General features: G+C 32.9%; 6 protein-coding genes across 11 annotated transcripts in view; 5 read left to right on the top strand and 1 right to left on the bottom strand.

The window, feature by feature from the left end:
- The first annotated feature begins 3051 nt into the window (after positions 1–3051).
- Positions 3052–4686, top strand: LOC149690784 (F-box only protein 8-like). Of its 2 annotated transcripts, none has more exons than XM_089870734.1 (6): positions 3052–3140; positions 3222–3336; positions 3401–3495; positions 3567–3699; positions 3753–4183; positions 4260–4686. In XM_089870734.1, exons 3-6 carry the CDS (start codon positions 3408–3410, stop codon positions 4457–4459), a joined length of 852 nt encoding a protein of 283 aa, XP_089726860.1. In that variant the 5' UTR covers positions 3052–3140; positions 3222–3336; positions 3401–3407; the 3' UTR covers positions 4460–4686. The 2 variants fall into 2 exon arrangements, with proteins under 2 accessions (XP_089726860.1, XP_089726861.1); XM_089870735.1 differs by having other exon boundaries at positions 3386–3495.
- A 112-nt stretch (positions 4687–4798) lies between these two features.
- On the top strand, positions 4799–7167 carry Spt20 (transcription factor Spt20 homolog). Its single transcript, XM_089870713.1, has 8 exons — positions 4799–4899; positions 5123–5189; positions 5267–5422; positions 5494–5879; positions 5933–6083; positions 6511–6624; positions 6688–6839; positions 6897–7167. The coding sequence occupies exons 1-8, from the start codon at positions 4880–4882 to the stop codon at positions 7057–7059; spliced, it is 1209 nt and encodes a 402-aa protein (XP_089726839.1). The 5' UTR covers positions 4799–4879; the 3' UTR covers positions 7060–7167.
- An 86-nt stretch (positions 7168–7253) lies between these two features.
- RpL21 (ribosomal protein L21) lies at positions 7254–8360 on the top strand. The gene is made up of 4 exons (XM_089870782.1): positions 7254–7405; positions 7695–7834; positions 7910–8022; positions 8088–8360. Exons 2-4 carry the CDS (start codon positions 7706–7708, stop codon positions 8326–8328), a joined length of 483 nt encoding a protein of 160 aa, XP_089726908.1. The 5' UTR covers positions 7254–7405; positions 7695–7705; the 3' UTR covers positions 8329–8360.
- Positions 8350–10311, top strand: LOC149690781 (coiled-coil domain-containing protein 169-like). 5 transcript variants are annotated; one of them, XM_089870756.1, is made up of 7 exons: positions 8350–8634; positions 9232–9317; positions 9425–9535; positions 9601–9647; positions 9706–9804; positions 9868–10019; positions 10084–10311. In XM_089870756.1, exons 1-7 carry the CDS (start codon positions 8555–8557, stop codon positions 10241–10243), a joined length of 735 nt encoding a protein of 244 aa, XP_089726882.1. In that variant the 5' UTR covers positions 8350–8554; the 3' UTR covers positions 10244–10311. The 5 variants fall into 5 exon arrangements, with proteins under 5 accessions (XP_089726882.1, XP_089726885.1, XP_089726881.1 ...); XM_089870759.1 differs by having other exon boundaries at positions 9422–9535; positions 9868–10004; XM_089870755.1 differs by having other exon boundaries at positions 8396–8634; positions 9422–9535.
- On the bottom strand, positions 10277–10949 carry ND-B14.5B (NADH dehydrogenase (ubiquinone) B14.5 B subunit). The gene is made up of 3 exons (XM_089870790.1): positions 10759–10949; positions 10506–10649; positions 10277–10448 (listed from the first exon to the last, which is right to left on the bottom strand). Exons 1-3 carry the CDS (start codon positions 10904–10906, stop codon positions 10399–10401), a joined length of 342 nt encoding a protein of 113 aa, XP_089726916.1. The 5' UTR covers positions 10907–10949; the 3' UTR covers positions 10277–10398.
- Positions 10950–11130: 181 nt separating this feature from the next.
- The window catches only part of LOC149690779 (uncharacterized), a 38380-nt gene continuing 23494 nt past the window's right edge, over positions 11131–26016 (top strand). Inside the window, exon 1 of the mRNA XM_089870775.1 lies at positions 11131–11532. Coding sequence (XP_089726901.1) covers positions 11477–11532 — 56 coding nt within the window. The 5' untranslated portion in view covers positions 11131–11476. The remainder of the gene's footprint in view (positions 11533–26016) is intronic.

Raw genomic sequence — 26016 nt, 5'->3', positions numbered from 1 at the left:
AATTTTTAAAAGGGGTCATAAAGTCTTATGCTAAATTTTTAACGACCGCTTAGAAATATTAACATAAAATGCTCCTAAACTTTCAAATATGTTTTTTTTCTTATTAAGGTTTTATGTGTATGTAAATATACTAAGGCGTAAATTTCTTTAGGGCTAAATATTCTCTAATTTATCAGATCGTATCTGATGGAAGGAGACAATACCGTCCGGATATTAGGCTTAGCAAATATCTCCTAAGCCTTGGCATAAAAGTTTTTGACTTTTTAAACAGGTTAAAGAATGAACATCCGGTTTCTTTGGTGACATTGCGGAGAGGGCCTTGGCTATATCGTCATCTATTAACGGACAAGGCTTAGCAACAAATAATGCATACTTAAGTTGCAACTTAAATTATGTCTGGTATAGTGTAGACCACATTTTTATCTTCGTTCTAAAGATACCACGGCTATTTTCGGACGGTTCCTAAACATTTCTCGCAGCTTCTCGCCCAACCACAATTCTTATCTACGCTTAGAAGTGTATAGCAGAGACAACCTTAATTTACCTTAAAGTCTCTCAAAAACATTGAAATTCTACAGCGTTTGGTAGCCTGTTACGTTCAACTGACTAGAACGATGACGATAGTTGAAAAATGGACCCAAATTTTGACCACCAGCAAGGGGCAAGAGTCGTAAATGTCGATCCAGACTACTATTTTAGGGTTAGCGCTTCATTGGATAGTAGAGAAGATACGCTCGAAGGACCCTTAATGGTTGTTTTTTGACAAACGTTTTTTTTTTCTTTATTCTAACCCTATTTTGGAGGATACTGTCGTGTAGTACCTCTCGAAAATCACCCACTTGTCTTGTTCATGCACCTTAGTGGATCTTCTTTTACCCTCTTCTCAAATGATGTAGATCGTCAAGGAGTTAGCATTAGGTTAATTAGCTTTTAAAATAATTAGTTTTCCAAGCTATTGATTTGAGTTTAGAATAATTTGGGTTGGTTGAAAATTAGGCCAAAAACTAAAGAGATAAGGGGGTTATTTTAAAGCTAATAATATCTCGGCCCACGAGATATTTTCAGTTTTGAATTCTAGTAAGCGTTACTTAACCTTTAACCTCCATATAGGCCTAAACGTCTCATATTCCAGGAACGTGGAGGCGGGGAAAATTTTCGCGGGAAATACTCTCGAGTTCTATTTCAACTGAAAACTTTTCCTTCAATAACAAAAAACGCTCTTAAAACATTCTAGGAATATATTTCTCTGTAGGCAAATGGGGATTTTAAATAAATAGGGTCGTGTTCCAACTTACAAAAGTGGTAAGAACACTTCCGATGATAATTTTACTTTCCTAGACTAAAGTAGTTCGAACTAGACTCGATTTTTGTAAAGTATTGCATCATTTATAAATGCAAAACAATTTGATAGAGAGATTGAAGCGCGTAAAAGAGATTGAAATGACTTTCAACTATAAACTACGTTCGGCGAAATTCAACTAACACTATGAAAGTAAGGCCCGAACTTTCGGGTTAACGGATTTCCTAGCTTTGAGTCTATTATCTTCGTTTCAATGGACATGGTTATATGAAGCTTTGAAATGAGATGAGAGAGAAGATATATGAAGACAGGGAAGTAGTCTAGACCATCCCAGATTGAGGATTCAGTAATATAAACCATGGCTTAGTAATGATTGATTTCGATGATGGTGTTCTTTCCAAGTATTGCGTTTTCATTCTGAGACGGACTCTACCTAATCGTAGGCGGCAAATAAAACGTTGGTTCATCCCAACGTAATGAAAAAGTTCGAGTAGGATCGTCTATAGAACACGCTTCTTTTTCTTAAGCCTAATACGGATTCCATTCTTAAGCCTTGGCAAAGCGACCAAATCAAAATTTCAAACTCTGAGCCTGTTTATTAATCCCCTTTATTGTTCCAAATTTAGGCTTAATATTTTTATTCTCTGAAACAAAGCCCATTACTTAAAGTAAATTGCTTTGAAATATATTTACGTATCCATGTTTGAAATAATACAAATTAACGTTTCACTGTAGTTAAAATCTTTAGCCGTTTTGTTTTAAAAGTTTTCAAATTAAAGAAGCCGAAAATAGGAATCGGTTTTAAAACCCTTAAGGCGCACCAGACTGTTATGTTTAAGGTACTCTTAAATGCTCCTGAAATTTGTTTTTCAAAGCTGAAATCCACCTCAGTTTTATCTAAAAGACTGCTCATTGTGTTAAAACCATTTTTATGTCATTTAAGTGCAACTTTTCCCTCCCAAGTTGCCTCGAAACTTTCAGAACGATGACGTTTCAAATTTTCCTGCTTCTACGGCTTTTTCCTTTAAAATGAAACTAATAATTCCTTTCGCTAAAGCTTAAGGCAAAAATGGACCAATCAGAGATGACCTAAGGGTATATTTTGTGACGTAAGCGCCGTCCGACGATACTTTAATGGTACATCCTTTCATTAAAAACTGGAGAGATTTTACGAAATTTACCGATTTAGGGATTTAACGGAGTAAATTTTAGAATGGGAGTTTAAAGACAATTAAACTATGGGGATTTATTTGGAGTCTGACTTCGATAAATGCGTCACTCGTCGTGGGTATTGGAGTGTCAAATATATGTTATGAAAGAGCTCTTTGTTTGTTAAATTTAATTATAAGCTTAGCTTAAATGTACAGAATAAATCTTTCTCTATTTTTCGTCCATTGTTCTAGAAATAGGCCTAAAATTTCACATCAGGTCAAAGGTTATACTTTTCTTTGTTAGGCTTAAAAAACAGCTCTCCGTATTTGTTTGCTAATTTACCCTAGTTGTTTTTAAACTAATCGTTGCCATATGCAAATTTTCTCGGCATGTTATTTGATTTAATTACTACGAGACCCTGTAATTAAATTATTTAATGACTTAGTTTTAATTGCCTTACGGCCGCGCTGCTTTAAACTGAAATCTATAGAAATCGAATCAAATAGAAAATAGTACTATTTGAAAAATATATAATGCATTTTCACCGCGTAGATAGACAAATATATATATGTTTCATCTCCCCTTTGCTATCCTCCTAGCATTGACCTCTTGAACTTGAAATGAGACAAGTCTGACAAGACCCATATGAGCTGGAAGTAAGATGGATGGAAGAAATTGCGTTTACATCGTGAGTCACACTCCAATTTAGTTTTATGTCACTTATCATTCTTAAAAGGTAACTGATAACCTTTAATATAATCTGAAAAAGGTGAATAATTAAGCAAAATATAAGCAATAAGTCTAGTGGAAATGTTTTTATGGCTGAAATTCAAATTTGTTCACTAAGCCTTGGTCGTAAAAAGAAGCCCTGTTTGTTTATCAATGTAGGTAGACTTTAATTCTATTTATTACTATGTAGATTGTTATTTATAGATTTAAATTCGATAGTAAATAAATGGCTGCATGGATTTCCGCGGTTATGAGCCTGATTTTGAAACGTTTGAAAGAACGCCAGGATGAACATGATCATGAAACACCTCAAAGTAGGTTTAAAATAGGCTTACATTGCAATTATTTGTTTTTATAATTAATAATTTAATTAATTAAACAACAGCGGGTTTTATGGATATCTCAACCCTTCCCCCAGAGTTGAGTTTATCAGTTTTATCTCATTTAAATGCGACAGATCTCTGTTTGGCAGCTTGTGTTTGGAGAGAATTAGCTCAAGATGAAGTCTTGTGGCAAAGGTAGACATTTGTAATTAATTAAACTAATTAGTTAATTAGCAGTTGTATTTCAGCTTATGCCGAAGTCAATGGGGTTACGTAAGCATCTATAACCGATCAAAACATGAAGATATCTCTTATCACAGACTTTATCTCTTAATGGATGAAGGGACTGTTACATTTAACGCTGACCCTTTTCTGGGAATGGAGTATTTCATTGGTCATAATCTAGTCGAAAACGCGTCAATGGAGATTGCCAAATTCTTTCATAACACTCACTCTTTAAATTTACGTCAAATGAGAAGTTATTTGAATGTCAGACGGGATGTATTGGATCATTTAATTGATCTTCATAACTACAAAAATCAGTCTTTACCCCGGGCTCTCCGTCAATTCTTTCAAACTATTCAAGCTCCCAATGAACATGATAATTACCTTCATACACTGCTAGAAAAATTCTCCGCAAGGTTTTGTAAATGCAACCCCAAGTTGGGAATGAGTTCAGGTTAATTAGAATCTCTTAAGTCTTAATTAAGAAGTAAATAAAAATGGTTATAATTAATAATTTATTTTAATTTCAGATATTGTTTATTTGCTGTGCTTCTCTCTAATCATGTTGTCAGTGGATTTGAGTAGTCCTCATGTTAAAAACAAAATGTCTAAAAGAGAATTTATTAGAAATGTTCGTCACGCTGTGCAAAGATCGGATGACGAGCTCTACGGTCATTTATACGATGATGTCTATGTTCAGGGTCACATTGCTCCAAATTCAGCTGATTAAAATAGGCCTAATAATTTTCTTAATTGTAAAAATTTATTTTCAGTCAACAATCAATTACGTAAGTAATTAACATAAACTTAAAAAATATCATGTTTTAATTGCTTGATTCATCAAATTGTAAATATATGTCAAATTTAATTAATAAGTAATTATAGAAGAAAGAATAATTATAAATGGATATTTATTCGTAATAAATATAATAATTAAATTTAAAAGATGAATATAAATGCGTCTTAATTTTAATTATAATTAAAACTACTACTAATAAACAATGTGGGTGTGGCTTTATTGACTTATAACCAATCAGAGGCTGTGTTGACGGTGACGTATGGCCTATATTTCTAATAGTGGAAATTTTTGGGAAGGCAGCCATTAAAATTGTATATCGTTGATTAATTATTTAATTTTAAAGTGGATCTAATGAAACCGGACACAAAATGGTAAGATTTTAATAGAATTATATATTTAATATAATCTTAAAAGCCCGTGATATTATTTTAATGTTAGAAGAAGGTAAAATGCGGGACTCGGGAGTGGGACAAATGGGGAACCAAGGCTTAGCGTTTATTTACATTATAAATTCAAACCAAGGCTTAGCGTTTGTTTACGTTATAAATTCGGGATATTTAATATTTTGGTCTTATTTAATTTTAATATTAATAGGAAAACATTTCAAGACAAATTAGTAGCGGCTTATCATTCGGATCAATCCCTAAATGGTGAAAATAAGGTAATTATCCCGTAGAAATTAGCGCAATTGGTATCTAAGCCTATAATCATCGGTTACCATGGTAACCATGGTTGCAGAATTTCCAACCTGGATCCCATTCGCTTCAAAAAGTGATGGAAAAAGAGAAATTAAATTGCGTTGTTATAAATCTCTATCCCGGTAATGAAGGGTATTCTCTGATGCTAAAAACAAAAGCTGGAAGTAATACTGAAACAATTAGAATGCCCTATGAAGTAAACATTACTTTAAATCCCTAATTACTTATTGTCATTAAATTTAATTTAATTGTAATTATGTTTTAAAGGAAGATGAATTCCTAAATTATATTGATCACGAAGAGCTGCCTCCCCTTTTAATTGACATCTTAGAAAAATCCCAGGCTAACATTTTTTACGGTGGATGTGTTATTTGTGAAGTTAGGGATTATCGGAGAATCTTAGACCCTTCTACTAATGAGTGTCAAAGCCAGTACGTTCTGTTGAAACCCTCAACTCAGACGATATTAAGTGACGTGGCGTTATTGACAAATGATGGACAAAAATGGACCCAAGATGAAAGGCTAGCTGTTGAAGGAGCTTTGTTGATGATTTCCTCGGAACCTTTGTGTTTAGATCCCTCTGTTTCTGTTGTAATAGCCGCTAATGCTTATCATTATCATAAAAATAAATTTTCAACCGTGCCTTTTAAGAAGTGAGTTTAGTTTAAACGTATCTTTTACCCAAAATTAATGGTTTTCAACTTAGATTAGCTAGAAAACATTCTCAACCAGCTTTAAATCGGAAAAAAAGATTTGAACATTGTCCAGCACCTCCTCATTTGAAACTTTATGACGTTTTGGCCAAACATAAAAGAAAACATCGCACTCAGACTTCAACTTTCTTCAAAAATAAAGATGTATTAATTTAATTTAATTAATTTTATACATTTTTTAATTATTTTTATACATTTTTCAATTAATTTTATACATTTTTAATTAATTTTATACATTTTTAATTAATTTTATACATTTTTTAATTAATTTTATACATTTTATAATTAATTTTATACATTTTAAATTAATTTTATACATTTTTTAATTAATTTTATACATTTTTAATTAATTTTATACATTTTTAATTAATTTTATACATTTTTTAATTATTTTTATACATTTTTAATTAATTTTGTACATTTTTAATTAATTTTATACATTTTTAATTAATTTTATACATTTTTTAATTAATTTTATACATTTTTTAATTAATTTTATACATTTTTTTAATTAATTTTATACATTTTTTAATTAATTTTATACATTTTTAATTAATTTTATACATTTTAGAATATTGACTTTTGGAAACAAAAAGATGTTCCATTGGAAATGCCGGAATCAATTGATGTTTTTAAATATGCCAAAGAAATTGAGAAGCCAAATCCAATTAAAGATAATTCTTTGGTAAAATTAAAATACTTTAGTAATTAATATTTACTAATTAAACCTTTTTTTATTAATTATTAGATATCAGTTGAAGAATATAAATTAGAATCTGAGAAACAAAATGGCAAATCACAAATAACAAATGTTATTATTTATCAAAGGCCAACTGATGAGCAATATTTAGGAGAATTGACAATTAGACGTGAAGGTCAAGAATCTGGTTCAAGTTGTTGGTAAGTTTTTAATTTAGTTCATCAAGTTCTTTCAAGTTTAATTAAGTTTATTTAAAGGTACACTTTGGGACATCGGTCTGATGTTGACAAATATATCAGTCAATGTATGGAGATTTTTACAGAAGAAGGCAGAAAAAATGTTAAAATAACACATTTAGTGCCAGGAAAAGCTGCTGAAATAACTTTTACGAATAACGGAAGTTCTTCTACATCCACTTAGCAATTTTTTAACGATATTTATTCATAGAATATTTTTATTTTTAATTTTTACAAATATTATATCATGCCTTTGAAATTGATTAAAAATTATAAACCATTATCATTTTAATTTTTTAATTATTTTCATGTTTCATTCTTGAAATAAAGAAATTATTTTGAAACTCGCGCCTTACTTTTGATTATAATTATTCTGACGTCACAGTCGCGTCTGAAGTTCGTTCAAAAGTGTAACCGAAGTAACCGGTTGTATGTCTTTTTGATAAAACAGTTGATAAAGTTTTAGTCGGGAACGCAACGAACTCTTTGTAGTTCTTGTTCTCTTGATCGGCACGTCGACATCGTGGTTGGTGAGTTAATCATTTAATTATATCTAAATTATCATAGAATTAAAGTTAATTATCGCGATTATTACTTGAAATTTATCCCCGTTTCTCTCTGGGTTTAAAATTTTCCCATATTTATAAATATAAATGAATTAAAAGTAGATCAAATGTAGGTAGCAAATGTTTCGTTAAGCCTTGGTTTTTTTAACACGCGGTCAAGTACAAGGCCTAAACCTTATAAATGCATGCTGCATATGCTTTAATTACGATTATTTAAAGTACTATTATATTAATTATAATTAATATAACGTAGATTAAGTAAAGATGACGAACACTAAAGGTTATCGCCGTGGTACTCGATACCTATTTTCGAGAAAATTCCGTAGACATGGAGTTGAACCTCTATCTACGTTTATGAGAGTTTATAAAAGGGGTGATATTGTTGATATCAAGGTAAATTACATTATTAATTTTACTTAATTTAAATTTAAACATATATAAATTAACACGGGTTAATTAATCCTTAAGGGTAATGGTGCCTTTCAAAAAGGTATGCCATACAAATACTACCATGGTAAAACTGGTAGAGTATTTAACGTAACTCCCCATGCTGTTGGTGTAATTGTTAACAAACGTGTCAGGTACTTAGTTAACTTTATTTTTCAAGTTTTAAGAGTTCAAATTAATGTTGAAATACATGTTTTAGGAACCGTATCATCCCTAAGAGAATTAACTTGAGAGTTGAGCATATTAAACACTCTAAATGCCGTCAAGATTTCTTGGAAAGGTTACAAGAGAACCAAAAGAAGAAGGTGGAAGCTAAGGCTGCTGGAATTCGTGTTCACACGAAAAGGCAACCTCAACAACCCAGAGGGGCTCATTTTGTCATTTCCAAGAATAATGCCCCTCAATTATTAGAACCAATCCCCTATGAATTTATTGCATAAAAATTGTTTTTGTCAATAAAAGATGGAACTTATTTATTATGTCTCGTTTACTTCTGGTTGTTCTACGGTGGTTTTCTTGTAGATGGCATTGATAATAAGCCTATGGGTTCTGGGCAGTTGTAAAGAGTTGATTGACCTAGTTCTCCGCGATGTTTGTTGATTTTGGGTAACCATAGTAACGCAGTATTAATGTTTAGGACATATTCAAAACAATAGGCGCTTTCAAATGTTCCTTAAAATGCCAAAAGCAATGCCCGATGAAGGTGAAGTTCTTAAAACTGAAGTTGAAAGTGAATTAAGAATGAAGTAAGTATAAATTAGACCAGGAGTACTTAATAACCAGTGGTGTGTGAGTCCCGTTTTTTCGGTTTCGAGCCGAGTATCGAAACTAATTTCTTATCGAGTATCGAGCCGAGTCTCAAAAATACTTTCGAGTATCGAGTATTTAGATAGGTCAAATTTTGCTTCTTTCGAGTACTAATTATCGAGTCACAAATATTGACTTGTCGAGTAGCAATTTTGTAAATTTCTTAAAAATAACGAAGATTTTCAATTATCTAACATCTAACTAGTTCAAAAAGATTGTTAGTGATCAATTAAACATTGAACATGAGATTTTTCAAAATAAATGCTCATGAACTCATCGCCTGCTATAGTTGTAAGCCTCGGACTCGAGTATTTGTCGAGTATTTAAGATGTTAAAAAGCTACTCGAATCTGTCTCGAGTATTTCAATATGTTGTTATCGAGTATCGAGTCGAGTACTCGGCTCGATACTCGAACCGAGTACTCGCACACCCCTGATAATAACCACCTATTTCTGAAATGATAAAAACATGAATTAAATGTGTAGTTATTAAAGAAGCTGGGTTCCTAAATTAATGATGGCTAAATTACTTTTTAGGGCCATGCTTGAGCATTCTATTGAAGATTTACAAAAAACCGTAACTGCTTTAGAAATGCAGCTTGATCAACCTGATAATGGTGATGGTACAATCAAAAAAATCGTTCAAGTTCTACAAATTGCACTCAAAATTAATGGAATTCCAACCCCCCTTTTGTTTTAATTATTCCTTAATTATGATTTTGAATAGAAGATGAATGGAAAGTTCGTTACTTCACTCAAGTTGAAGTGAATGATCAGTTGGAAAGGCAGTGTTCTTGGTTGCGGGATAAAGTTGAAGCTGCTAAGAATCAAACCACGGAAGGTTGTCATTAATTAGGGATTGGAAATTTTTTAATTTTACAGCTCAAGTTTTTCAATGTTTATTAGGAATGACAGCCTTGTTAGCTGATTTGGACTTGGATGCTTTATCAGAGGTATGGTTTGCGTTTACTGTCGATATCTGATATTAATTAGGTATTTAATTAATTACAGAATCAGCTTTTGAGGTATTTGAAGCAACTTGAAAAGGATAGAAACGCGATTTATAATGAGATGCGGGATACTGAATGGAAATTGGATCAAGAATCAAAGGTGTTTAATTACAAATAATTGTTTCAGACCCCCCCAGTTTAATATTTATTTATTTTTTTTAAGTCTTTTCATAAATACAATGAAACTCGCAAAGCTTATATGACAGAGATAACAGACGCCATGCTTAATTTGGAAGCCCTGCGTCATAAAATGAAAGCAATGGAAATGTCTGAAAGTGGATCTATCGCCAAATGTCCTAGGCATTTGAAATATTTGTATGATTTTGTCAGTTTCTTTGAATATTTTATATGAATCTTCTCCCCCCTTTATTTTTTTAAGGAATATATCTCCTGATCAAAGGGTTATTGACCCGCGTCGTGGGCCTATTAAAAAAACTGCAGCTGTAAGAAGTCTGCCTAAAATGGGAGATTTACCGGCTGAAGAAGCTACTGTTAAAGAAGAACCAACAGAAAGTATAAATGAAAACCCCACTGAATAAAATAACATATTAACCAAGAAAAATGACACACTCTTTTCCTTGAAACTAATAAATCTCTTTAATTAGCGTTAATTATGTTCCAATTTATTTATTTTTCATTAACCCTACATTAAACATATATATACAATATCTATTAACAAATTTTGAAGATAATTTTAGCGGACTGGGAACCATGGTCTCATGATATCTCGGTAGAGTTTCTTTTCTGCAAGAAAAGGAAGGGGTTAAGATATAATTAACTATATTAATTAAGTTAGTTAACCTTGTGGAGGAAAGTCCTCAGGATGCAACTCAATGTAGTGACGAATAATTGCATCTCTGTCAGTGTAGCGTCTTGTTGCTACTTTTTCTAGCTGATGGCAAGCGTAACCTAAGACAGCTGCTGCAATTATGTGCTGATGGATACCTACAAATTAATGTTAAATTTAACGTAATTTTTTATATACAGGCTTGAGTATAAGGAGTCAAGGGCATGGACCATCGACCAAGGCTTAATGAAATCAACCCATCCGTACCAGCATAAAATGGTCTTCTAAGGTAAACATTTTTTAGTACAGCGCCTCCAAAGCCACTACTTGCACCTATAATTCCATATAATAACTGACTAAAAACTGGCCGCTTAGGATCTAAGTTTAATAGTTTAACCAAAGGATCGTTCTCCATTTTCGATTAGTTACGAAGAGCAAACAAACAATTTGCATAAATTATGCGAACTTTTGACCTCACGACGGAAGCCGACACTGCGTTCAGTGAAAACTCGCAAAGGTGATCGGTTAGTATGTTCCTAAAAAAACGATGCTAACACTAAAACGCTCTGTGACAGATAAAAAAACAATGAACCAATCAAAAAGCATGATTTCAACCAATGATTTTCCCTTAAATCGTCTGCTCTTTTAGTCCCGAATTTGATTTCTCGCGCCTAACATCTGCGGAACACCGGTATTTCCTCGTTCTTGAACCTTTTTTTAAATTTACATAATTAATTTTGAAGAAGATACTAGTTTTAGGAAATTGCGCCGGTCTGTTGAATTTTAAACGGTTTTCGACACGGAATATTAGCGTATATTAATATTGCGCTACAAGTTTTATCGGTATCGTACGAGAGAGTCTTTGTTCAGAGTAAAAAGGCGCGCAAACTCACAACGGTCACAACCTCAGTGCGGGCAGGCTTCAAGGAGATTCCAACGGAACAATTTTCGTCAGCGGTATTTAGACTAATAAATCAAACGAAAGATGACCACTACTAACGTATTCACCGGAATCGCCGGAAATGAACGTCCATCTTCAAAGTAAGCTTAAATTTTTATTAATTTCTTAGTTAAGTTCAAGAGCAGCGTATGCAGTACAAGGTAAGATGATCTTAGATGGTTGGCCTATTTTTGCTCTACTGTTGAAACGTGAATTCATTAGGATTTAAATACGGCGTATAGAATGAAATTGAAAATACCGATTTTAGATAATTTGGCCTAAAATTGGCCTATTTGATATAGAAAATATTCTACAATCTGTAGAGAAAATTTGGTTTATAATTTGAATCGGATTATATCATTATATATAGTAAATTATCTTGGCTAGAAAATAGGTCTAAAACTGGCCTACTGCGTTTAGACACCCCTTTTTCTCCCAGACTAAAAATATAAAAAAAACCAATCCATGCCCTGGAATGCGGGCAAGGTTAAATATTTCCTTAAAACTGGAATTTCAGTGATATGAAATCATCCAGAAAAAGCAGGAAAAACGCGTCTTTAGCAACCCAGCCACCCAAAGTAATTTAACTTTTTCACCGGAACCCTGCCCTCCCTTTCTAATTACCTTCCGTAATATCATCTTGACGCCCTTGGGGGTAAAGGAAATGGGTCTTTTTGATGGTCTACCGCGCACCGCGCCACAGTTCTAGGAAAAATAGACTATTTTATCCGTAGCCTATAGTCTGGCGCGCTTCTGTTGGGGTCCAAACACATGAGACAAGAAAACCGTTAGTTGAAGAATTTATTCAGTTTGCCATGAATATTTCAACCAGTTTTGACAACTGTGAAAAAATGTATAGCCAGATCCTAGGGAGAGAGCTAACAACTGGCTAGGGGGAAGAGATAGTCTGACGTCACGCAGCCCCTCTCTGGTTGGCATTTTTGCGCGTAGAATACTGTTTCCAACCGTAAGGGGGGATGAAACTCCAGTAAGAGATAGAAGGGTGTGACGTTTCAGGGTCAGAACTGTTAGCTCCCTATACACTTATCTTTTAGAAAAGTTAGTTGCTACTGAGAGAATTGAGTACATTCATGTAGGTTAACTACTTGTAGCATTCATTTACGTGACGACATAAAGTCTACATACATAACCAGGTGACGCACTTCTATACAATCGATTCAAAAATATCATAAAGTATTTCGTTTCGTGACTCATACATTACATTGCCATGCCTTGAGGTTTTATATTTTTTTTATCAGTTTTGTTAGATATTTAGTCATGAAAAAGGAACCTGCCATTAGATATTGAATTTATTTCCTACTCGTATAACAATAAGCGGAACTTTTATATAAGGTTCAAAGAGCTTTTTCATGTTGCAATAAATATTAATGCATTTTTGAAATAGCTGTAACTTGCAATCAATCAATTTTGTCCAGTTTACGTAAAGCCAATGACCCATACAGCTGTGCTAAGCTTATTTACTTGTTTAACTTGTTAGTTGCCTAAAGGGTTACAAGAGATTTTGCATATTTATTCGGGACTTAAATGAATATGTAAATTTTTAATATTTTTGGATATTGAATAATCTCACGCGTGAGAAAAATTCCAAGTCAGATGAATGGTCAAAAACTACTTTTTTGTGTGCCTTATTTAGTATGGATTATCCATACGCTGCCATATATCATCTATTGAATTTCCAATTTGGGATTAGTCATTTTTATTCACGAAACTTCCGATAGATGGCGAGAGAGACTTTGATGAAAAGTAGATCAAAAGCGCCCCCCCCCCCCCGAATTCAGTCCATAGAGAATAGACTGTAGAGGAGCAGAAAACCGATGTTAAACGTTACGTTAGCTAATTCTTCTTGTTCCTCCTTCGTTCCCCGGAGCGTTTTATACTCATCTATTGTTAAACCTCTATGATAAACCCCATGTCTTGGTTTATTATCAGAGAGACACAACATTGACTTTGAAACCAGACGTACTGGGAGGGAGGGAGCCCTCATTTAGTTTAGCCTAAAGCGAGCGAGCGAGCGGTCAATTTGAAGCAAAACACGCGTAATGTTGTTGTAAATACATGGATGGCTTCTGGTAATGGCGCTTTGTTCGTAATATTTCAAACAATTGCCTTTCACTGAACTAGAAAAAGCCGAAATAGAAATGGGCTGAGAGGAGGTTCCTTTGTTTATCATGCAATTCATAATAGTCGACGGCGTTTCTCTTCTTATCTCGAGTCGGTTGGATAAAAAAGTTAGTTTAAGCGGAACTTGGCCAACAAAACCTAACCAGACAATTCCCTTGTTTCTCCAAACAACATTAAACAAACCTCCTCCTAGAGTCCTAGTCAGTCTGTTTCCAGACAATTTTGCGCACATTTTAGTTTTCCCCTATAAAATAATAGATTATGGGGAACTAAATAAATTTATCAAAATTATCAACAAAGCTGCTATGGCTTCTGTTCTGTTGGGCTATGCTATGGTTCTGTAGTTTAGGCCTTTGCACCATCCCATTTGCTCGCTCTAAAATAAAAACATGGCCGCCCACGTGAATTCGTTATTCTTGCGTTAAGTTAAGCCTACTTTTAATGCAACTGAGTTTGCCAAATTTTACCCCTTAAATAGGCTTAAATTTCCCATATTAGGCTTAAGTATTGCGTAATTTAATATCTTAATTTAAATTGGGAGCCTTAATTGTTGATTGAGAGGAAGCCAACAATTGTTAAGCCTACTTTTAGGTTAAAATTAGGCTTAAGCGTGCCCCTAGCAACGAGACATTCAAACTTTTCCCCATTTTCACCCCCCAAAAGAGGCCAGTTCGTATTATACCAAACACAAACTTATAAATAATCAATATAGGATGCGTCACACTTGACGAAGTATTAAAGAAAAAATTGCTAACCCTAGCGATATAGAGCTGATAAAATTAAAATGCTTATGAAAGTAATTTTTACTATGGTTTCGACCAATGTCTGTATTGTATTGTAATAATAGCGGGGAGGTGGAAGACCTATATTAATATAACGAATTAAAAGTCACGTTCAGATTTGACTATATATTGTCATCATCGTATAGTAAACCCAAATTATCCCTCGTACGTTAAATAGGTCTGAACATAACCCTTCCCTTCTTTTTTTAATGAAATAAAAATACTGCGTTGGTAAAAACTCATCTGATGGATTTAACAAGAGTATTACGTTATGTCAGATCAGCATTAAATGTGCTTATAGCAGCGCATCAGTAATGTATTATTTGGGTAAGGGTGTGGATTTCAATTTTGACCAAAACTATATAATAACAATTTTTGACCACACGGCGTTCCGGTTTTGTTTTGTTTCTTTTCTTCTGTTGTACATATTTTGGGTGTTAACTTTATAATAATATTTAAGCCAAACCCTTACCGTTTCAAAATATCGTATCTTTGTACCGATATTCCTTAAATTTACGCCCTTTTTGATGTAAATCTCTTAAGCATGACCTTTGATGTCACCAAAGATACGGATGGGATGTTTTTTATTTCATCTTTTGAGTTGAATAATATGCATTTTTTTCTTATACATTATTATAAGAGTTTAAGGGGTGCAAAACAAGGCTTAGGGTGTGAAATAAATTTTATCTTTTGAATATTTCATATGCTGGGGGACCCCGTGTTTTTTTTTTTCTAGCATATCTTCTCTAGATCTTGTCTTAAATGGAGATTTGTGAAGAGTTAGGCTTAGGGTGGTGGTGCTAGTATATTTTTATTGCTATATAGTTGAACTTCCCGTATGGGTGGCCTTTTTGGGGGTTTGGGGGACTTACGTGGTCTATGTTTGGCGTAGTTGTCTATTGGGGATTATTAGAATGAATGGGCTTAGACTAGACGACGGCAGATGATTTGATATCTAGACTATTCTGTTTTCAATCTGTTAGTGAGTGTTATAACTCTGGTTATATAAGAGATACTGGGAAATACTTCGAGTATGTTATAGCCCCATTTCTCCCCTTTAAAACGATACAAAATACTTGGGGTTTACAATAATCGGGGCCCAAGTAATTAAACTAAATAATAAAATGTATTTTGCAATTCTCCTGAACTCAATCATTTCTTATTTCACCTCCAATTTGAAATTTAACCGTGACGCATTTTTCTATATACGAAACGCTCCGAGACTAAAATTTATTTATGCAAATTTTTAATTTAATGAGTTTTAAATTGAAGACGAGCTGAAATATTATTTAAGAAATATATTACGTAGGTGGTTATAGAGTAATGACACCTCATGCTATATTTTTATACAGTCAAAGTAGGGCCATGCCATTACTATAATAATATAAAATTAAGTTTATCTCTTGAAGGTATAAGGGTCATCTCGTTTTTTCTTCTTCTATGGCTGACTTTCTTTTTGAAACCTTTTCACGCTTTAATACAGATTTAATGGCGGCTTTTTCCAAAACCCCCGGTTACTTCATAAATTTTAAAATAACCCCCTCGTGGAATAAATAAAATGGTGAAAATTAACACCATACACCTGAAAAGTAATTTTATTAGAAAAGAAAGAAGGGGGAGGGGGAATACTAGTTATCTTGATTTTCGTTGTCGTAACTTCGTAAGAGATTGTTCATGGTTTAATCCCTTTGGAAAGGAAGTTCGTTATTAGCTCGGATTTGCATAATCTACCTTGACAGATTTCAAGAAAAAAGTCTCTATTTTTTGATTTTATTTTCGCTAGATATAACTTAAGGTATAGGGTTTAAAAATATGACAATTTTTTGGTTTTTTATTTATTCCGGTTTTTTTTGAAGAATTGAATTTTGATATTCTAAAACTTTTTATAGTAAGTTTATTTTTATTATAAAAGCTTTTATATTAAATATTAAAAAAGAATTCTGATATAAATTTTAATAATTTAATTTATAATTTAAGATAAACCTGAAAATTAGGAGGGTTAGTATTGAATGTTTGTTCATCTCAAGTTTACTTTAAAAGGTTTATTGTAATTTTAATTATAGAACCGAAGTTCAGTGAGATAGTTCTATATTATGGTGGCAAAATCAGTCATAGAAATCAACATTTTCGACTCAAAATTGATTTATTTCTCATAGAACTATCCCATTGTACTTCGTCGATCGTATTACATATTTTGGGATAACATGGGCGATGATAGGTGTAATTTATTGCCAATTTCCGACCCTCGGGCAAATTACTTAAATTCTAGTCCGGAAAGGTCAGATGATACGTTTCTTGAGGGTGTTTTCTTCTCAGACTTCTTCCTCACATCAAAATTAGACCAAATTTGATGCATCGGTCTTCTTTTTGTGTAGATTTGGAGCTTTTGGCTCTGTTGGGTGGGGCGTTGATGGTTTAGATATTTTTTACTTAACTTTTTGACGCAGCTGTGACCACGTTAATTGCCAAAAAGCACGCCATAATTGCATTGCCAAATTAAAACTTGTTGGGAAAGATGGACTCGGAATTCTCTTAAACGTTTCCGCATTTTTCTCATGGATATGCTTAAAATTGACCACATTTAACTTACTTCTTATTTTGACCCGGATGTGGAATAGTAAACTGTTATGTTATGATCAGAAGGTGTCTAGTCAACAGGATAATGTTGCATATCAATCATGATCCATTTCAGGGGAGTTGGGAATTTGACAAATGTTTTACGTTTCGAAAGAAAGATGAATTGCAATTAATTTTTAAGGTTGTAAATTCGAGTTAGGCTTAGCGGAAATGTCCCTAAATAGGCTTAATAGTTTGAAATTGAAAAAGGCTTATTAGAGTAGGTTTATTTTGGTAGTTTGAATTAAGCTTATCATTGTTTAATTTTGACACTTTGAGTATGGCTTAGCTCGTGTTTGAATACTAAGAAATAGGCTTAGTTCTAAAGGGTCAAAGTTCAAATAAGGGCTAGGCGTTGCTTATATCAATTCAACAAACCATGCACTCGATGCACCCTCACTTTAAATGACCCCTGTAAACAAATTCCATCTGTTTACAGCATTATTTATGAATTTTATCTTCAAAATTAAACGCGTACTCGTTAGCTAAAGAGAAGCATTCTGGGTGAATCCCGCCAAAAGCTTTGCTTATACTGTATAGGTTCTTAGGCGTTTGTGAATTACTTGGATGGCGTATTTGGGGTTACGTATTATAAGTGGCTGCGACCCAGTAATGAGGTCGTTTTTACACAGGCGTCTGCTAATATACTTCCCGCCAAATTACGATCCTCGTGCTTATTTTAATGAAAGAGCCTCTTTTAGAAAGAAGAAACGATCCTGACGAACCACCCATCCTAAATTACAGGCAAAAGTAGGTTATAATTGGCTTTGTTTTTAGGAATATATTAAGGGACTCCTCAGGCACTTTTAATGTCATAACATCAGCACGTTTTTTCTTTTTTAAATCTGGTCGTAGCATTTTTTTCTTTTTGTTTATAAGGGTTACAAAATTCATTGTTTACTTAATTATATTTTTGTGTGTATGGGTGTTTTGATGCTACTTAATTTTAGTAATGTGCCATGGGATGTGGTGGTGGTGGTGACGCTCAAATGGGACGAAAGTAATTAAGGTTCTTTCGCGGTTTCTGTATAGCGAAAAACCAACGGATTCTAAGTGTATTTTTAGCACCCTCAATTTTTATTTTAATAATATTGTGTTGTAATTTTTATAATTTTAAAATCCAGTTCTTAATTATTTACTTTGAGAAATATTTTGAGGGAATACTAACTGCTTCGGTAATAGTTGAAGACACCGTGATAAACTAGATATTCAATAGAGTAATTTCTCCAAATTTCATGACCCTCGCGTTTAAACTAGTTTCGGGACAAACAAATGAAATTTAAATTAATTCTCCATTTTTCGACTAAGTTAGAATTGTCTTAATTGTTTAACTGGTCATAACTTTAGTTCTAAGATACTTAGGTACAAAATGAAGACACCGTAATAAACTAGACATTCAACAGAGTAATTTCTCCAAATCTCATGACTCTTACATTTAAAATAGCTTCAGGGTAAACAAATGAAGTTTGAATTTAATTCACACGTGGTCAACTATATATGAAAACCCTAACAATCCAATAGACGCGTCACTGCTACCAAATTACTCTCAAATAATTCTCGTCTATTATAATCCCATCCATCATTGAAGTAAAAACACGATAACTAACCGTGAGAAATTCGTGTAAAAATAGCGGAAAATATCCCGAAAATCAAATTAAGCATAAAAAGTTAAAACCTTTTTTTAAAAATAGACATATTCAAAATCCCCAGCTAAATTAACCATTAAACTATACATTAAGTAATTGAAGTTTTTAACACGTCCCTATAACTACACCGTAATCTACTCAAAGAACATTGTTTTATGTCTAAAAATAACGCTATTTGGGTCATAAGGGGCCATTTTAACAAGAGCGTCTTATTTGGAGAGCCTGCAAGCTAAATTAACAATTGTTACTACTTGCACAAATATATATGTGTATAAATATATAAAAGTTTAGAAATGTTTTAAGAATAAAGCATATACCGTGAGACAAGGGGGCCAAGGGACCTTCTTTTTGGCGCGCAAATGTTATATTATAAGACGAAAGCGTGCGTGAAAAAAATCGTGGTTAAATCCGCCCGAAAATTAGGCATAAAGCTCACGGAAATTTTCAAGGAGACCACTATATTTGGTTGGTGCTTTCTTTCTCTCTTTCTTTATAACCTTTTATTACTTTTCTTTGATCGTGCGGGTATCATTATACAACACTACTGAGGTGGCAAAAAAATTAGAAATAAATGTTTGATGGACTATTATTATTTATTTTTATTTTTTTTTCTAAGCGCCCTAAAACGGTTTCGAACTAATTTAAAAACGTTTATGGCTGCTTCAGGTATTTCTGTTTCAATATTTTAAAGACGCTTATTTTAAAGTTATGATGATCAGTTAAAATATTAAGTGATAAGGTAATAAAATTGATAATAATGAATTTGAATAAACTTTATTTGTTTTTGTTGAATTTATTTTAAACGTGGAGGTCATGAGACTCGGAGGAAATACTCTATGGAATGTCTAGTTTATCGTGGTGTCTTCAGTTTCTACCCAAGTACTTTAGAACTTAAGTTTAATTAAGAAATTAAAAACATTAAACGGGTTATAACTTTAGGCTCTTTAAGATAAAATAAAAGAATCATGCTTTCAAACTTATTTTAATTATACTGACGTTATTATAGCTTCGAAAATCGTAAGATTTGGAGGAAATACTCTATGAAATGCCTAGTTTATCATGGTATCTTCAGTTTTTACCTAAGTACTTTAGAACCAAAGTTATAGACAGTTAAAGATATTCTCGAAAACGGTACAAAATAAATTATTATAATTTGACCCAATTTTAAACCAAATTTCCATTGTTTTACATTGAAAATCGCGTACATATTGCAATATCCATAAAAAGGAACCCACTTCAGTGATTCGAACTGGCATCGCATCGGGGGTTATGAAGAAACTAAAAATATATTACAGTCGGTAAAAGATTAAAAGAATAATCACTCTAGAATAGTAAATCGCTTGGGAACTTACATCTGTATAACACAATAGAATTGGTAAACTAGACACGGATAGGCAGGGGTCCTCCTTTTTGCCAAAATATCAAAACCCTCGTGTCAAGAGCGACTGAAAAAAAAACTTACTTAAATAAGAAATGCACTTACTTACCCCCACGGGTTGGTAGCTGAGATGGTTGAACATATGGGTCTCTTCCTTTTGAAATTATCATTATTTTTAACGTTTAACCATCCTGGACAAAACTGGTAAAGACTTTAGGAGATTAGAACAGCGGGGATGCGAATGCGAATGCGATGCCACCACCATGAATGGTAGAGAGCAGCTAGGGACTTCCCTGTGAAGATACTTAACTACTTCCGGTGGTGCTATGAATCCTGGTGGTTATATATATAAGCGCGTACCCTGAGGCAACCGCGGTGCAAATTTTATATTATACTTGACTTGACAAAAAATCATGGAACCACCCTGGTCCTGGGTTTGTTTAGCTATTCGAGCGTACCAATTCCAGTCTTAAGGTGCTCCTTGTGTATTTTTTAAAAATGGCGCCTGGAGGTACGAATCTAGCGCCATCCTCTGCGAAAAATTGAAGGAGCGTTATTTACAGAAGGACAAAGGTTTTAGGCATTCTGATCATGAATTGTCCACCAATATCCCATAGAATTGAGAGAGATCTTTCATTTGAGGGAGGGGGTTAGTTACGTCATGCCCTCCAAAGTCTTGCCACTGTTATGGCAGCCATATTGGGGGATTTCAACATAATGGTTTTTATACCAGTCAATGGGGGGGGACGTAAATGAATATTAAAAATGCTTTTGTTTAGGTTAAAGTGTCTATACTCCTCTACTGTATATCCTCTATGATTAAACCCACCGCGTAAATTACGTCACGAATCTTAGCTCCTCCCTCAACCGAGAAAACTCTCCATATATATTGGCCTCAAATAGCTACACCATCCTGCACTGCGCTCGCCTATCCCTCTTATAAATCTCTTATGCATTTCGTGTGAGGAAAGAAAAATTATCCCAACATTTTTACTGCGGGAATCATCGTCTTCTATCTAGTGGCACGTTTTGCATAATGTAGAGTTCAAGTACATCCATGCGGTTACGATACACCGTATTAATTTAGATTTTATTTAGCTTAGCATTACCGGTCCTCCTTCTTGAAGTTGACGATACAAGGTCAATGTCACTAAGCAGGAAAAGATACCCTGTACCCGCAAACTAGTTCCGAAATAAGAAATATTGGCTCGTGATTTGAATTAGAGACTAGTGAGGTTGTCTTCATCATATAAAGTGATACTGAAATGTATTCGAATTAGTCTAGACGATTTTGTAATGTTTATGCTTTATGGTTGGCTATCAAAGGGTTTGGTAGTTCATCTTTTATCAGTTCAATAAATTAATCTATCAACTTTTTGATAATTTTGGGTTACATCTTCCCTTTGAGAAATTCCAATGAATCCATAATATCTCGTATGGGAACAACTATTAATAAATTTTTAAAATATTTAGCTTGGGGTAACGATTTAATAAAATCATTTAATATTGGTTTTAAAGTTAAAAAACACGATATTAACGGTGATTTAGAGATCATTATATATTTTAGTTAAAAACGGGATCACGATAAAATGAAACTGGATTAAAGAGGCCCATCTTTTTATTACTAAAATATTATATTTCTTATATATTAAAAAAAATCAATTAATTTTATAAAGATCAATTAGAGCGGATGTAAGTCATTAATCCATTCTTTAGTTTCGGGTCTAGTTTATTATTTCTTGACAACGGAGATGAGCTTAGATGATAATAATAATACACCTTGTTATTTGTTTTTAATTGTTCAAATTACTTGAACTTGAAGAATTTTAATTAATTTATTTAATTAAAATTTTGGGATGTTGCGGTCATATGATAGTAATTTAGGGTACGTTTTAGGTCATTGACTTTTAATTGTAATTAAAATTGGAAGGAAATATCCCTGTTAAGCCTTGTTTTAAATTTTGCTCGCTAAGCCTTGTTTGAATTTAATTTTTTTCTTTAGTTTCGCGCCTTTTTTTATTAAATTCGAAATTTCACGTGTTTAGGCCTTGGTTTTTGAATTTTAAAATTTCTCGCACTACAGTAATTGGAGGAGTAAATGCCACGTGACTTGGGAATATAATTGGTCCGCACGTGATTAGGTTTTAAGAAACAATTAGTTAATAGCCCCAATTTAAACAATTAACGGAAGAAGAGCACTTTTAGGGGTTTTCAATCTTTGGATTATAGCACGCACCGAGGCTTATTTCTTACAAGGCTTCTTTTAAAAGCCTCAATTTAGAAATTAGGCTTAAGAAGCGTTTGAAACCTTGATTTCAAAATTTCTCAGTACGTAAAACTGTAAAATTCGACTTACCAAAGTTAATTTACACAGCTGAACTTTAAATGTTAAATGACATCAATATCAAAAATGCATACGGAAGCCCGTGAAACATTGTACATACAATAAATATAACAGCTATGAGGTCACGCCTAAGTTTTTTTGTTGTATAAATTTGCTATCAAAGGATCTCAATATTGTATGTTGCTCGAAATCTGTAAAAAGCTTATATATTTTTAGCCCAGGTATAGATTCTTTTATCTGAAAATGCTGTAATCTTGACAGAAACCAAAATTGGATGGTGGGATATATAAAACGTGGTTGGCGTTAGAAACTTTATAAACTTTTTTGGAAAATGAAGATCATTGTTCATTAAATCGAGATGGTGATGATATCTCGTCGTATTGTTTCCTAAATAAGGGGAAACGGAAGTACATAAATTGGAAGTTAAAATTTTGGTAAAATTAAAATTTTGAATTTATGTCCAAAATTTAAGGGAACGTGTTGAAATTTGAAATGTTGACGGTAAAATTTGTGAAAAATTTAGGTATTACTTCACTTTATGACCTTCTGAAGATGAGATTATTCTTAAGGCGGCGCGTGGTCCGATCTCCCTCGAGCTCTACATTTTTAGATTTTATTTAAACTTAATTTTTTCCCCCTCGACAATCGACATTATATTTTTTCCGATGCTTTGTAAAGATTATGATATAAATTTATATATATATTAGTGTATATATTTATTTTTAAACCATACATTTTTCTTGGGAAAACAATATTAAGTTATACAGTTATTCTTTTAAAGAATGGAATTTCAAGATAGATACAGCTAAGTTCAAGATTATTATCTGTTCCATGAGGATTTCCCTGTGTTTTTATTTTTTTATTTTTCACGAAGTTCATGACCTGATTCTTGTTGTTTTTTTAGGGAGAGGGAGGCCCTGGCGTTTTTATGGGTTTTAATTTACATTAAATTAGTTTTAATTGAGGTTAAAAGCGCTTAATTAACTTTAATAGCGAGCTTGTTCTCAATTGAAGGTGCTAGTTTAAAGCGTAATGACCCTTCACCTTTCGCTACATCATTAGAGAAATCTAACTTGACCAAATTAATTGTTAAATTAGTTTTAATTGAGGTTAAAAACGTTAATTACTTGTGACCCCTTTGAACCTATAGTTCCCTTACGCCATTAAAGAAACCTAACTTAACTTAACCAAACCAGACAACTCCTAAATTATTATTTAAAAACTAAGTAACTTACACCCAAAGTTCTTCTGAATTTCAAACTAAAGACTTACAGACTGTCCCCCCCTATCTTAAAATATGGGCTAATTCATCTGTTGGGTAACCTTGCCTTTGAATCATCACCTCACGTACTCGCGCATAAACGAATTCCTGAAGAGAAGTAAATTTCGGACAATGGCGATCAACGCCAGTCGTGAAATTCCTTGGTGTACCTTTTTATTATATTATTATTATATAAGATACCGCCAAAAATTCTCCATCCGTCCGTCCGTCTTAAGCCCGGGGGCTAAGTCCTCCTCCATCATTTTTCCATTAAGAAAAATATCATGATGGGCAATTTAGACCCCCATCTAGACCACTTGCTATACGTGCCCCGTGTTCCCACTCGCCAGTCTAATCTGATATCTGTTTAAAACATAACCCTGTTATGTTCTCCGTAAGTCTTGGGTCTTCCATAGAAGCCATATGGATCTTATAGGGGACATAACAAAACTGTCTGGGACAGGGATTTCTTTGTTGATACAATTATGTACAGGGTGTTTCTGTTCTAATTAATCTACCATTAATTAATAATTAATTTGTGTTAAACTGAGTGGAAAGTGTTAAATGGCAGACTTACCAAAAAAAACCTTGTATAACTAAATGTAGAAGACCCGAACATGTTCTTTGACAAAATCCTTCAGACCCATACTTACGTAAATATCATAGGGTTATGGTTTAAGGCAGAAAAGCGGCAATCGTCCATCTTTCTACGGATCCCGTCGGCGCATGCGTTATTTGAATTACGGGGAATAAGTTAAGTATACTGACCGATTATAATAAAAAATGCAAGACAGTATGAGGTTATATTACAAGAGCTTATCTTTTCTTAAGAATATGCAATTTTCTTATAAATTGGATAATTCTTTTCGCTTCCATTTCAAAGTATATGAACGGCCATTGTTTTTTGTTTTTTATAATTTTTTTTAAATGGATAGTTTATTGAACCCTGGTGGTGGTGTGAATGTTTTTTCAGATTCTAAAAGCTATTGCATTATGGGAAATTTGATATGCTTAAAAGATCGTGATTTTTTTATTATTATTATTATTATTATTATTATTATCTGAGGTAGGCAATAATTAAAAATTGGGTGCAATTATGGAAGAGGTGGGCATTAATTGTTACGTTATGTAGTTCACGTTATTTTACTAATTCAGAATCGTGAGATTAAAAATAACTTGGATTTTGTTGTTTGGAAAAATAACTTTGGCTTGATTTGTAGTTCTTAAAATGAAGTAGGTAGCCGAAACAGTAAGCTTGTTTTTATTGTTATTATTATTAAGAACCGGTTAACCTTTGACCTGTATTAATAGAGAGTACGGTACGGTGATAGATGCCCGCATATATTCTTTTTAAATTATCTACTTTAATCATGTTAATTATATTTAATTCATGGTTATGTTTGTTTGTTTGTTTATTTATTTGTTTTGTTTTTGCGATTAACGGTTTTGCTATTCTAGAACTGTAAACCTGGGTGACCTTTAACCTTTCATTTTACGGACGGGAGTATAAGTTAATTCAAATTAATTAAGTGAATTACCCTAAATTTCGATGTTTTTAAAATTGTGTCAAAAATATATTTCTTAATTCTGTTTTGTTTTAAACATCGTTTAACTTTGCTAAACATCCTTTATTTAATGAGTTTTAACTGCGGTTAATTATAGTGTTTATTAATTTACTCTTAAAGGAAATTAAAATGAAGAGAATAAGCTATTAAAATAAGCATAACTAATAGATACGGGATATTCCCAAAACAATTTTAATTCACCAACGCCCGATCTTATAGTTCATTTAATATCGAGGTTAAACGGATATTTAATAATATTATTATTAATATTTTAATTTAAAAATGATATCGTAATCAAGATCAAAGTAAAATTTACCGATCTATGTAATGAAAGGTCGATGATACCGTTAAGATTTCCGTAAAATAATATCAATTCACACCTGTTAAAAATACACTTATAGAAAATGGATTTTCCCCGTAGCACCTGTCCGCTTGAATAAATTGACGTCACAATTTATATTTAAATTTGTACGCAGTGTTTGAAGACTGCTCGAAGACAAAGGCTTAAATCCTTCTACTTGGCTTGTTCTCGAGAAAGTTTGAATTAGGCTTAAGTCCATTTAAAAGTAGGCTTAACTTATCCTTGACTTTGTCTCAAGAAGTTTGACGTGGTCTCGAGGGAGTTTGAATTATAGGCTTAGGTTAAATTAAAAGTATGCTTAACTTCGGTCTCGAGGAAGTTTGAATTAAGCTTAACTTCAGTTAAAAATAAGCTTAAAATTCCACAACCACATTAATTCGGGCTTCCAATATTTACTGTTTATCGAACCAATGAAGCTTAACGTCTTGCAGGGAAAGTCTCGCGGTTTAATCAATATTATCGTACTGTGAACCATTATTTAAATATAAAA

Source organism: Phalangium opilio, unplaced genomic scaffold, assembly GCF_054372755.1.
Source record: "Phalangium opilio isolate 3A_F unplaced genomic scaffold, DU_Popi_V2 ptg000031l_1, whole genome shotgun sequence".
NCBI classification, from domain to species: Eukaryota; Metazoa; Arthropoda; class Arachnida; order Opiliones; family Phalangiidae; genus Phalangium; species Phalangium opilio.
Note: the sequence above shows the minus strand (reverse complement) of the source record. Positions and strands in the feature narration are given on the sequence as shown.